At 40.3% G+C, this 13,675-nt stretch overlaps 3 protein-coding genes across 3 annotated transcripts; 2 read left to right on the top strand and 1 right to left on the bottom strand.

The window, feature by feature from the left end:
• Positions 1-3,166: 3,166 nt before the first annotated feature.
• cdcp2 (CUB domain containing protein 2) lies at positions 3,167-6,933 on the top strand. Its single transcript, XM_071491706.1, has 6 exons — positions 3,167-3,233; positions 3,479-3,826; positions 4,628-4,969; positions 5,738-6,091; positions 6,212-6,390; positions 6,502-6,933. The coding sequence occupies exons 1-6, from the start codon at positions 3,167-3,169 to the stop codon at positions 6,805-6,807; spliced, it is 1,596 nt and encodes a 531-aa protein (XP_071347807.1). The 3' UTR covers positions 6,808-6,933.
• tceanc2 (transcription elongation factor A (SII) N-terminal and central domain containing 2) lies at positions 6,856-9,323 on the bottom strand. Its single transcript, XM_071491705.1, has 4 exons — positions 8,887-9,323; positions 8,656-8,797; positions 8,147-8,340; positions 6,856-7,365 (listed from the first exon to the last, which is right to left on the bottom strand). The coding sequence occupies exons 1-4, from the start codon at positions 8,983-8,985 to the stop codon at positions 7,177-7,179; spliced, it is 624 nt and encodes a 207-aa protein (XP_071347806.1). The 5' UTR covers positions 8,986-9,323; the 3' UTR covers positions 6,856-7,176.
• A 718-nt stretch (positions 9,324-10,041) lies between these two features.
• On the top strand, positions 10,042-13,505 carry tmem59 (transmembrane protein 59). The gene is made up of 8 exons (XM_071491704.1): positions 10,042-10,255; positions 10,495-10,600; positions 10,807-10,901; positions 10,986-11,138; positions 11,292-11,364; positions 12,098-12,221; positions 12,341-12,458; positions 12,752-13,505. The coding sequence occupies exons 1-8, from the start codon at positions 10,100-10,102 to the stop codon at positions 12,902-12,904; spliced, it is 978 nt and encodes a 325-aa protein (XP_071347805.1). The 5' UTR covers positions 10,042-10,099; the 3' UTR covers positions 12,905-13,505.
• The last annotated feature ends 170 nt before the right edge of the window (positions 13,506-13,675 follow it).

Below are 13,675 nucleotides of genomic sequence, written 5' to 3'. Positions count from 1 at the left end.
ACAGATTTCATTGCCCTCATAACTATAGAGAGAGGCTTAGCTCATTATGGTCCGTAATCCAATCTGCGAGCTCCCTGAATTGGCAATGCAACGACATATCAACATTGTCCTTGGTAGGGAGAAGATGGAAATGTAACAAAACAGTGTGGAGAAAATGTTAACAAAATCACTGCAAGGGAGAAAAAAAACACACATTTCTGGCTGTAAGCGAGCACCAGCTGGGAATACAAGGTTGTAGCAATGTTTCCTCTGTACTCATTCAGTTTGGCTGGTCTACCACTGCATAAACATTGCCACCACTGCTATAGCAATTTGATTAATGCTAAATACTCTGAATATCAAGTATAGCTCTGCAGATAGAAAATGAGCTTTTAGTGCAACCTGTACTCATAGGAGCTGAAAGAGGAGTCAAAAATTCAACCAGCTGTTATGCAAAAAATATGGATGTTGTAGCTTACATCTAAACAACATGCACCATAGGTTGATTCAGGGTTATCCTTGAGTTCTTCCTGCAGAAATACACAATGCGTTAAAAATATGAGAAGACAAATCATGCTAACCAAACACCAAATAGCATTGGATACACTTGGGGACGGGGATGTTATAACAAGCTGCAGGCCATGTCAGAGATATGAACTTTTTATTGTCCTGTGACATGTGCTTATATATTCATCTCATTTCCTCCTGCCTGTCAGGAGCTTTAGAATACATTCATCAGGGTGAGCAGTTACCAACAGTCCCCATATACCCATAGCAGAATCTAACATAATCTGCCTTGATGTGGAAAAATATGGGGGTTTTTTTATTGTAAGAAGATTACCTTTTATTTAAATTTTTCCAAATACACACAAATATCATCGCTCACATCATTTGCCTTTTGGCGATTTTGATCAAAAGATGCCAGATGCCATGGCTGTCAAGGACACACACAGACACTCCTCTCACCTGCCAACCAGCTAAATCCCATTTAGTTCTTATGTATATTAAAGGTGGCTTTTTTACACTGCTAAATATAACTAATTTGAACAAAACCCATTTTGTGTATTTTTGGACCAAAATAATTCAATTAAGCTCAAAGAAATACCCCAGGTCAAAAAGAGAGCTATTCGTTTGACTGAAGTTCCCCTTTATTCTGCTGGAATTTCAATGTAATTTGTTTTTGAGTATTTACTTGCTAATAGGTGATTTAAATAGTCTAAACAAACGATATCTTTCTGAAACACATTTCAGCACTGCCCAGTACCCACATCCTTGAACAATGACAAGCCTTCAGAGAGGACAGAATTAAAATTCAAAGGCAAGGCGGTTCATTTTAGTTTCCAGGAACCACTGTGTGAAAAACACTTGACTGATTTTAATCACATTCTTATTTATTTCAGCTTAGAGCGCGGTGTGACTTTTTAAATGCCAGTGGTGATTTTCACAGTGTTTTGATAGTGCAACAGCACCATCTAGCAAGTATCTTTAGGAATTATGTTTGCTCGCCTAAGCCATTAGAGATTCACTCTGAAAGCCCTGCCTTTGCAGCACTGCTGGAGTAGCAAACATTTATTTGCAGAATAGGCTTTTCCTAAGAGTACTTTATCTCCCTGTCTGTTATACACTCCATTCAGTCGGGATTATTGTTGTCTACATGTGTCTGCACTATTCAGTTATAAGACTACCGTAGAAGGGGAAATGAGCCCCGGGATATGATTGGCATTTGGCAAATACAAAAAAAAAACTCTGTGTCAATGAATCATTGAATTATTCCTCTCAGAAACAGAAACCAGAGTGTAAACAAAATTTGCATTAAAAAAGCTTGCATCTTTGGGAGAGATAACCTTGCATAGGAGTCATAATGCTTCTGCTGTTCATAGTTTAATTAGTTTGAAAAATAAAGAATAGAATTAGATAAAATAGTAGAAAAGAAGTGGGATTAAAATAAGATCATAACTAAAGAAAATAGTAATTTTGAGGTATTGGTAGAGTCCTGAGCACAGTTTTATAAGACACTTCAACACAACTTTATTTCACAGAGCTCTTCTTTTTGATGAACTACATTTATTGGACAGCTGTAATTGGGTGCTTAACAGCAAATGGTTTTGTGCGCTAAACATATTGTAGCTACTTAATCACGCAGTATGATGCATTGTGAAAAAATTCTGTACACACAGCATTAAAAAGCCAGTGGGTTCTAATCCTGTGATCATGATCTCTTCTACTCAAACACAAGCTGCTGGTTTGAACCTCAGTGGTAAAATAAATGGCCAATCTTTACAACCGGTACTTTTATTTTTGTAGTATTTTGTATTTTAGTAAAATGTAAATGCTATTGGCTACTTTTAATTAACTATGGTTCAATTTGTGCTGTTGATAATTTTTGTTAAATGAAATCTGCAGATAACATCAGCTTCTGCAAACAATAATATACTAGTTAACAAATTTTTTTAAATCTCAATTTTATGTCAACCAACATTTTTTCAAGATCAAGAATAGATTCAGTGGTTGTGCTAAATTCCTGTTAGAGCAGCTATTATAATAGAGGCGAAGCATTTGACGCTATCTTCCAGTGAAGTTAAATAGTTATCATTTTATTTCTGGCCTAGATAAATCTAACACACGTGCATTTCTTCATCAATGTACATTTCCATTCAGAGGTTGGTGTCTTTGTGTCGTGCTTAAGCTGCTTTTACACAAGAAAAGCAAAGTACACACACTGCCCCTTACTCCACGACATCAGTATTTCTGGGATACTTCTGCTTTAATGAAGCCATTTATATTAGTGACAAATGTGATCATCCTCCTCTCTTTCTTCCTGTCACTTTTATCAACCCCACTCACAGCCGGTGTCCAGGGCGTGTGTGTGTGTGTGTGTGTGTGTGTGTGTGTGTGTGTGTGTGTGTGTGCGTGTGGGACCATCATTAAAAATGCATAGTGTCTCTCCAAACAGTGTCCCTGAAAAGCCACTCATGCTCATTGGATATCAGTCATTAAAATTTAGCAAAGAGGGCAAAGCATGGCCTAGGTGGGTGTCAGGTTGCTCATTCAGGCTGTGAATGAATTTTTCAAAGTCCTATTACCTCTACAGTCACCACTACTGATGTCTCAAGGCTGTATGCTCTGACACTGCCGTTGTCTGGTGGTGTAGCTGAGGCGTGACAAAAGCCGAATCAACAATAACAACATGAGTCTCAGGGTGGCTATACTGATTCATTTACTACTGGTGTTTGACAAGGCTGATTCTAAAAAAGGTGAGTTGCTATTTGTTAACTTGATGGAGCAAAGCGGAAACTTGATAGGAGTGTTTTATCTTGCAGGTAGTGTCTATACAGGGAAAGTTGGGCCTCAATTGTTCAATGTCAGCTTGTAATACACTTTCAGAGGTTGTATCAGGTTGCTCCAAAATAGCTAAATAAATGAGTGAGCTAAAGTGCAATAACCTTTATTCGGTAACTCCAAGCTTTAAACTGAAATAAAACTTTTTTGCAATCATAAGGTGTCAAATGTGGAGGAATCCTCTCTGCTCCATCTGGCAATATCTCCAGTCCCAACTTCCCAGGCCTGTATCCCTACAACACTGACTGTTCCTGGCTAATCGTGGTGGCAGAGGGCTCCTCCGTCCTCCTTACCTTTCACTACTTTGAGCTGGAGCACCATGCCAGCTGTGCTTACGACTACATCAGGATCTACAATGGCATATCTGAGGATGAGGGAAACCTCCTTGGGACGTTTTGCGGTGACATCTCTCCACCTCAGTTCACCTCTTCTTGGAATGTCATGTCCATCATCTTCCATTCAGACCGCCATGTGGCCCACAGGGGCTTCAGCGTTGGGTATAGAAAAGGTAACTTTTTATATCTGATTCAATATGACAGGGCTCAATTGGCTAACAGGCCAAATCTCGAAAGGATTTTACCTGGCCAAGTGGCCATACCATAACTCTTGGCTTGTAGGTAGAAACTTGTCAACCTTGAAAATCACTGGAGGTCTCAACAAAACATTATACAGAAACAAGACAAAGAGCCGACTGCCACACTAGCAGCTCTGTGAGGCTGTACCTGGTGTACATGCTGACCATTTTCATCCAAGTTTAGTGTATTAGCATGCGAGCATTTGCAAATTAGCACTAAAATAAAGTAGTGTACAGCTCAGACTGATGGGAATGACATTAGTTTTGCAGGCATTTGGTGATAAAATAAAGTGTAAATTAAATTTTGATGATGGTGTTAGATTAAAGGTCAAGGGGTGAAAGTTATTACAAGAGATCACCAAAGTCCTGACACTTTATCCTCTAGGAATATTTGTACCAAATTTCATAATGATGCCAAAAGATATTCACTCCACAACAACAGAGTCTCATGGTGGCACTATAGGAAAAGTCAGGCAACCACTGAAGTTAAGTCATTAGGATTCATCCTCCGAGGGCCAAATCTCATGGTAAGCCATCGAATATTTTAGTAGTCCATATTTTCTGTCTGGACCAAAGTAGTAGACAGTTGTTTTTGCCTTGTCAGTTTACCAGTAGGCCTACTGCCCTCTTTATAGCCCTCTCTAGAGGTTCTTGCACCCATTAATGTACCCATCACATGTCCCATCTTAAAGAAAAATGTAAAGTGCATCTGAGTTGGCCTTCTATCCTCTTTAGATATGTGCGGTGGAGTCCTCACTGGGCTATCAGGGGTAATCTCCAGTCCAGGCTACCCTCAGGAGTACAGCAACAACGCAGACTGCTCTTGGGCCATCCATGTGTCCAACACCAGCATCGTCACCTTGGTCTTCTTGGACTTTCAGCTAGAAAATAATGAGGGGTGCAATTTTGACTTCGTAGCCCTGTTTGATGGCCCGACAGTCACCCATCGCCACCTGGGCAAATACTGTGGGGCAGATAAACCCCCCAACATAGTCACCACCTCCAACCAGCTTCTGGTAGTCTTTAAGTCTGACTTTAACATTGGAGGACGTGGGTTCAAGGCCTATTATTACTCAGGTAAGAAGGTTTGATTGTGTGTACTCCAGAAAGAAACTCTTCACACCAGTATACTAACTGCTTTCAGTGTCTGACTTCCTTAATTGCCCAGGGTTTTGAAGTAATTGCAGGGACTGAAAATGAAACAAGGACTTTGGTGAGTTACCAACAATGTGACTAACTAAAACTAGACTTTTGGGTTCACATAAAGCAACATTTAGTCACAAAAACCCTTTTCAGTCACCCATTCAGAACCAAAAATCTATCATGAGCTATAGAGCTCCATAGCTCATGGCTTAAACAAAAGGGAACAATGAGTTCTATTATTAGGCTGATATTAGTGGTCAAGAAGGAAAAAAAGACATTACATTATACTGAAAACTTGAGATTAGGCACATGAAAGAACGAGCACATGAAACAAAAGGTCCTGCCATCTGATGAAATGAAAATTGAACACCTCTGCTAGCAATCTTTGACAGAAAGTGGGTAGAGCAGAGCCAATGACACCGTCTCACACCATCCCTGTCTCACACCATCCCTACCAGAGACAAGAATGTACAAGTCCTTGAGTTGTCTAACCAAAACTCAGCCCTGAATCCAGTTGAAAGTTATATGTTGTTTGTTTAATCCATAGTGTTAAAAAATTTTAAAAATAAAAAGGTAGTATGTAATTTCATTATATCTTGGCCCGGCCAGCAGTGACTGGGTGAGCGGTTTCCTATATTCCCAGTTTCTGCTAAACTAACTTGAAAGTTGACTAACTTAACTGATGAATTGTACTTTTAACAGGTGAATGCCAGCAAGTTCTGTCAGCTGTTAGTGGCAACTTTAGCAGCCCACATTTCCCCAGCATCTACCCAAACAACATCAACTGCCACTGGAGCATCACTCTTGCAGCTGGATACCGCATCAAACTCTTCTTCCCCGTGATGGACTTAGAGGACCGCAACAGTCTGTCAGACCTGTGTGACTATGACTCTGTCACAGTTTATGATGGGGACAGTCAGACAGACACCCTGCTGGGACGCTGGTGTGGCAGAGAGCAACCTCCCTCTATCATCTCAAAGGGTAACAAGCTGCTGGTGGTACTTAGCACAGACAGAAATGAAGCTCATAGAGGGTTCACTGCATCTTATCTTGGAGGTAAATGTTCAGTATTTAGGCATCTCAGCTAAATATACTCTGGGCTATTGCCTTAAAATGCTAAATGTTCATCTCTGCAAAGATTTTGTGAACTGTTTTTTTCCCTCCCTGCAATCCAAGTGGTACCTGTAAACGTTAGCTGCACAAGATCAGAATTCACCATTTTGATACCCCAGCAGTCCTTACCTCAGCTGGACCGTGAGAGCATCTACCTGGGAAACCCAACCTGTGCAGCCCAGTTAACGGCCACCTCATATAAGATACTTGCTCAGTTTGTCAACTGTGGTACTGCAAGCCAGGTGACTAGCCACCGTAATACACACTGATTTACCAAACATTAGTGGTTAAAGAGAATGAAAGACATTTGTGCATTCCTTCTATTAAAACTCTTAACTCCTGATCCCTTACAGAAACATCGCAACATCACCATGCTGGTAAACAAACTCTACATTGATTTCTCTGATGGGAAGCAGCTGAATGTGCAAGAATACAAGTTGCAGTGCGACGCCCTGCGGAAGATAGCATCAGTGTCCATCATTTCAGCAGAGGAGCGGCATCTCGAGGAACAGGCCAAGCAAACTGACAGTGACAGTAAGGGCAGTGTCAAGGAGCAGGAAGCCGAGCCTCATGATTTAAGTGATATTGTCTTCATTAGCATCTGTGTTCTGGCTGTTATTCTCATGGTGATAGCTATTGTTTGGCTGGTGCTTCTGTAGTAACATATAGCGTATGTACAGTCTAATCGAACAAAGAAAGGACTGATGTTGTTTTAAAATCATGTTTTGCATAAAAATGTTCTTCAACAATATAAAAACAAAGCATCTATTAAGAAAAAAATTATACATGATTCCAGTACAAGAGAACAACATCATCACCACCAGAAATTCATTGTATATTCTTGACAATGATTTATGTGCAGTTAAATAACAGTGTAAGGCTACTGATGTGCCACGAATGTAAACGTATTTTGTATCTCCTTACAGAAAAAACCCAAAATGTTTTATGCATCAAAAACCTTAACAATTGTCATGTAAACCATAGGTCTTGAACAAGCAGTCACAAGGCTAAGCCTTATTCATCTTCAGTTATTTCTTGTATTTAGAAACCACCTGGTTGGCTGACATTGTGTTGTCCTTCACTTGAGTCCTGAGCTCAGCGTTGTGTTTGAAGGCGAACACCAGCGCTCTAACGGTCCGTCTGTATGAGCTGCTGACTAATCGCAAGCTCTGGTGAAACACTTCTCTCTCAATGACGTCTATCAGGCCCGAATCCTCCTGTAGCTCAGTCAAGAGAGTAAGAAGAAAACACACACATTACTTAAAATTCACATTCATGTTTATGAATGAATCAGTCTGTGTCTAAATAGCTGCAGGGTAAACAGGTTTTCTAGCAATCGGCTGGATACATGGTTTAAAGAGAACATGTCAGGTGTCAACGGACTTGCAGCCAATAAATTGTACTTTTGAGTAACATGAAAGAGAAAAGACAGTTTGTTAAGTATTTTGTCTTGTGGAATGTATGCAAATTAAAAAGAGTTAAATTTTATTCTGTATTTACTTATTTTTTCTTTCTCTGTTATTGTTTATAATTTACTCATGTGGTGGTTTTTGTATTCTGCTTAATTTAGATTTTTTTTTTTTTTTTTTTTTTAAATAGGCAGGGAAGGCATCTATGTTTTATAGGGTTGGGGGAGCACGCACTATGTTCTGGTGGTTGCTTTGTAAGTATGGATGTGTATGTCCCACAGACATGCATACAAGAATCATTTATGCTGAATTTCAAGTGGATGTTACTGATCAGTCTTCAAAACATCTACAACTTAGTTTTTTCTTAAAGGAAGGAAACATTAAACAGCAAAAAGTTGAAATTCTTGTGTGTGACTCGAGCTAGGTTACACAAATGACCACATATTGTAGCTTCTCTATTCATTTACATTCCCAAAAATTTCACAACCATTGTATTGTAAAATGGAAATTAGAAGTGGAATAAACAGAAGGAGTAAAACAAAAATACTTTTGCTCTTACACTGAACTGAACTGAGACGCTCTGCCTCACCTTGACCTCCAGGGCTTCAGACATTAGTCTTCTGGCGTTGCTCCTGAGTCCTTCAGATTGTTTGTCGGAGCGCACTTCAATGGACGGCTTATTGGAATTCTCCTCAATGAACGTCCTCCAGTCAGTGTAAACCTTTGCTGCCATTGAGCTCACCTCAGGGTCCAGATGCTTTCGCATTTTGTTGACAGTGTGACCTTAAATGAAAGAGGTTTTTACAAAAGTAATTTGAATATTGTGAATTTGATAACGGGCCTGGCATATATGAGGCAAAAACACTGTACTGTGTATTAACTGTTCATTATGTGGATTTAAATTGACTGGGTTGTGTTGGAATCTGGGCTACAACAGGTAATAAAATGCTAATACAATATATATATTTACTTTATGCTTTTCACAGCAAGAATCCATTGTGCCTGACGTCTGTACATGCATATCAGAATAGCACCAAGGCAATCTGTAAAATACCGCAGAGACGCTGCAGACAGGTGGATCTTTTCTCTCCAGCCTACCTATTTTTGTGGACTTGAGCACCTCCCTGGACGGGATCTTCTTGCTCAGCTCTGTCAGGGCAGACAGGAGGTTGTCCCTGCTCTGCTCAGGCAGCTCCAACATGGACTTGTAGCGCATGATGTCCTCAATCACAACCACCCTCTATAGGAAACGCAGGGATGAGTGATGAGTTCATGAATGTAGTTACACTGATTTAGTTTGATCGTCCCTGTGTGGAACTGACAGCTCACCCGTAAGGATTCAATTGTTGTCTGTTTGTAAACCTTTTCATTGCTTTTGGATTGTGGAGGTCTTTCCCCCTTCGGAAGTCGCACCACAAACTTGTCCATGGTCAAAAAAAAAACAAAAACAAAGGAGGAAGCGACCAACTGTGTAGATTAGTTTGGACACACTAATCCTAACAGAGACAACCAGTGCTAATTGCTGTTAGCAGTTAGCTGGTCAACGTTACCGAGCTAACTCCATCCTTTGAAGCTCGATATATCAAACTCATCGCTAGCTTGGATGAAGTAATTCGTTCATACCGCACCATGGATGTGCATCCATGTGCTGCACCCACCAATAGTTGCCTTTGTAACGGCAACAGTGACAAATGTTAGGTTTCCTGAGGCTAGCAGCAGCTGGACGCCATGTTGAAAGGCACACTCATGGTGCCTTTAGGGGCTGTAGGAAAAACAGGCAGCACTGGGCTGACCCAATATGATGGAAAATTGTTTGGACTCAGTGGAAGTGCACAGGGTACAAAATCCAGAAACTAAATAATACGCGAATAAACACAGCAAAACAAAATAGCTAAATAGTAATCAATTATAACATAATTGAAATAATGATAAACACTCCATTGTTGTGACGTGATTTCATTGTTGTTATTCTCACTGTGAAAAACATGTTTTTGTGTTGTGAATTTTTTTACAGGCTCACCAACTGTGACTGAATTTAGCTGTACAACTCCTGTTTGCTCAAGTTTCTGAGAACAGTTCTTATTGAGTGAAATCCCACTTTGCATTTCTATGTAGGAGGCAAAACCTCTGCAGTGCATGAAACTATCAGCAGAGAGGGTGAAAGCAGACACCTGCATGTAACAAAACCAGTGAAACACAACAAACTAAAACACGACTTAATTTAGGATATTAAAAAAAGTATTATACAGAAAATTACATGATACTAAAATGACCATAAAAGATAAGATAACTAATTTCCAAAGGGGTCTAGCCTGCTCAGAGTTATGAGAACAAGAGGCATTATCATGACTTTATATTTACTTTAAACATGTATATGTCCCTCTACAGAATCTGTACGAGTTATCGTTGCCTGTCAGTAGAATAGAGGAATTTACGAGGAGCACTTAAACATAGCAAAAAACGCATTAACAATCTCGCGATAACAAAGCGCTTAAGGAGGAGGAAGAGGAGCGTGTTGTTTGTTTAGGTTTTCGCAGACAAAATGGGGACTCTCTCCGTCTTTGTTTGTATCTTGGGACTTTTCGTCCTGCCGTCGTGCACATCGGCATCCTCGGATGTGTTCGACAGCGTTTTGGGAAGCACCGCATCTTGTCATAAATCATGTGAAATGACCTACAGTCTGCACACGTATCCGCGGGTGAGTACTCATGTCGCCGAGGAAAGTAATTCCTGCTAGCTTCAGCTAACTGACGCGTTGGGAAGTTAGCGAAGCAAAAGCAGGCCTGTGCACTTCATTCTGTTACGACGCCGTGTTTTTTTTTTTGGTTTTTATTTTTTATGTTTTGCGACGTCAAAAGTTTAAAGTGCGTAATCTCTCACGTCTTTTTCACGGATGTCCTTGTTTGCATTCAACTGGTGCTGCGGTTTCTTTCACAGGAGGAGGAACTCTATGCCTGTCAGAGAGGCTGCCGTCTTTTCTCCATCTGTCAGTTTGTTCGTGACAGCGAGGATCTGAATCAGACCAAATCAGAGTGTGAATCAAGTGAGCTATGCACTGAGCCCTTGAGCTGTTTAATCCACCAGACATGTCTTGTTATCTGTGTAATCACCTACCTTAAAGCTGTAAACAAATGCTCATGCATATAATTCATATAACCACACACCCAGTTACAACCTTTTGTCCTTTGTCCTATGTCTGTAATCCTGATTTACCATCTGTTACCTCCCATCACCTCCAAACTTCTGCAGCCTGCCGTGAAGCGTACTCACAGTCTGATGAGCAGTATGCATGCAACCTGGGCTGTCAGAATCAGCTTCCATTTGCAGAGCAGCGGCATGAGCAGGTATAAGTATGTAACAGTCACCCAGTGGTCTTTATGGATATCCCAGCGGAAAAAGAGAGTGCTCAGTGTTGCTTGTTCCTGCAGTTGGAGGCCATGGTGCCTAGGATTCACCTGCTGTACCCCCTGACTCTGGTCAGAGGATTCTGGGATGATGTGATGAGTCAGGCCCACAGCTTCATCACTTCCACATGGACGTTCTACCTCCAGGCTGACGATGGCAAAGTTGTCATTTTCCAGGTATCGTACTGAGTGGTGGTGGGGGTGGTGGGGGTGGTGGGGGGGGGGGGGGGACAAGATCAAATCTTATGTTCTGTATGCAAACACACTTAATCCTGTTACTGTGCAAATGTAATGGAGAAAAAAAACCCAGTTCTGTCTTCTGTTTAACAGACTGAACCACAAGTCAAATTTTTCTCCCAGTTTGAACTGGAAAATGAAGTTAAAGAGGAGCCACAGAAGAGCTGTAAGCCTTCCACTCACCTTTCTTAAATTCCACTTAAAGAACAAAGCCAGTGATACCTTCTACCTTCCTTATTTTCAAGGATTCTTTTCAATAAGTCAAAATCAACAATGAATGTATTCTACTAGTGTTTTCTGTGTAGATGGAACCTGATAGAATATTCTTCCTTCCATAGACCTTAAGTGTTTGAGCCATACAGCTGCACTGAGTGACAGGTTCCTTTATTATAATGAACATGGCCACTGTAGGTTATTTTTGGTCAGGCCCAAATATACCATCCTGCTATCATAAATACTCACTTGTGCAAATAGGGCAGTGCACTGCAGTGTTTAATGCAAATATATATGAACATGTATTAATCCACAGCTGAAAATAGTTCCCAACAAATGCACGTCTTCATGCTTTTGAGGAATGTTTTCCAAAATCTACCACGCTCAGCTGTTTTAGAAAACTATTGAGCCTTTTTTAAATGAAAGTGTATGTGTGTCACCTCTTTTACATCTTCAGCAGGAACAAAGGGCCTTGGAGGGAGTATGGACGCACAATAGAAAGTGCTGACAGAGAAACACATAATTGGTTTTAGTCTTTTCATTGTTGCTGATGAGAAAAACATAGAATAACACGTTCTCAAAAATGCCTACATTAAGGATATATTTTAAACACAATCCACAGGTTTCTAACAAAACAAGGGAAGGATACAGATTATATGCATGTGCATGTGTGTCTCATTTTCTAGTCCCTGGGTTGAGCAGCCCAATTTACAAAGAATACCACCGCACTTTAATCCAGGAGAGGGACAGAGATTTGACGGGGGACCGCAGCTATGATGATGAATACAACCTCTTCAGCTGTCTCTCAAGGTTAGTTTCTTTTAACTGCCTTGTCACAGAAGTTCAGTTGTTCATTGTACTTGGTGGAGTACTGAGCACCTAACCCCAGTGAAGCCACACAAGCCGAACAGTTGTACATTTCTTCTCAGGAACCCTTGGCTACCGGGCTGGATCCTGACCACGACTTTGATCCTGTCTGTTCTGGTCCTGATCTGGATCTGCTGCGCTACTGTGGCAACTGCTGTGGACCAGTATGTACCTGCTGAGGTAAGTCCTGTCCTGTGTAACATAAGGGCTCAATCTGGGTATGTAAATGTTTATTACATGTAACTTCAGGGTGACATAGTTTATTGTTGTGTTTTGTTTTTTTTTATTTTATTGTTAATTGTTTGCAAGATGTAGATCATATGAAGATTTTGTTCCTTGCTGAGAATTAGATTTAAAGCTCTCTCACCTAACTCTTTTTCCTGTATTTACTTTTCTCCGTAAAGCACTTTACAATAAGTTTATTTATTACTACCAGAAGCTCTAAACTCAGTCGTTTCCTTTTTGCCTTCCAGAAATTGAGCATCTATGGTGACAGGGACTACATTAAGGAACAGAAACTCACTCCATACCCAGCATCCTCCCTGCTGATCATCACCTCCAAAGGGCCAGAGGAAGAGGCCGGCCCACTCCCCTCCAAAGTGAACCTGGGTCAGTCCAACATCTAGAAGCCAAAGCTGTAACAGAGAAGGGACATCCTCCTTTATGAATAATCTTTAGTTGATTTTTATCCTCTGGCACGAGACCTGTGCTGTGTGTGGTCTAAACAGGAGTAACTACTGGCAGAGCGTTTTGTATCACTGATATAATGTCTCATCTTCCTTTGATGCTTTTAAATTTGGAGTGATGAGAAGGTTTTTTTTTTTTTGTATATTGGTATAATTGAGGCATTATAATATAGTGATGGCAGTACAAGTCGAATATGTTGAGTTGTTTTTGTTTTTTTTCCCAATTTTCATGTGTGCATGGTGTTCTTGGTGTTCTTATTTTAGAGATTAATGTTTAAATGAACTGCTTGTGACTTGAACTGATAAAGGTTTCACCCAAAACCCTGAACGTTTGGTAAAATAGATTGTGCTACTGTTGCAGACTCACCGTTTGTTCTCATGTTTCTACTGCAGTTAATTTCCAGAAGATATTGAATTTTACAATAAAATGCTATGCCCTTGATCTTAATTAATAGTGACGGTACATGCAGTAGCTCTTTCCCGCTTCACTGTCGTCTGTTCTCATAATGATGGAATCAGAATTAAATACAATGAAGTGAAATTGTTGATGTGTGTGACTTTTTTCTAAAGACAGCAGCTGCAGAAAAAATGAGGACAGAAGTATCCAGTGTAATCATTTTTCAAGAGACAAATCAACAAAATGCTATCGCTTAACAAGTTGTCTTAAACATACCCGTGTACAATCATTTTTAAGTTCAACTACAATTCAGT

Source organism: Trachinotus anak, unplaced genomic scaffold (assembly GCF_046630095.1).
Source record: "Trachinotus anak isolate AG129_WGS33_773 ecotype Australia unplaced genomic scaffold, CSIRO_AGI_Tana_v1 ptg000012l, whole genome shotgun sequence".
Classification (NCBI taxonomy): domain Eukaryota; kingdom Metazoa; phylum Chordata; class Actinopteri; order Carangiformes; family Carangidae; genus Trachinotus; species Trachinotus anak.
The sequence above is the reverse complement of the archived record's forward strand: the minus strand, read 5'-3'. Positions and strand labels throughout refer to the sequence as shown.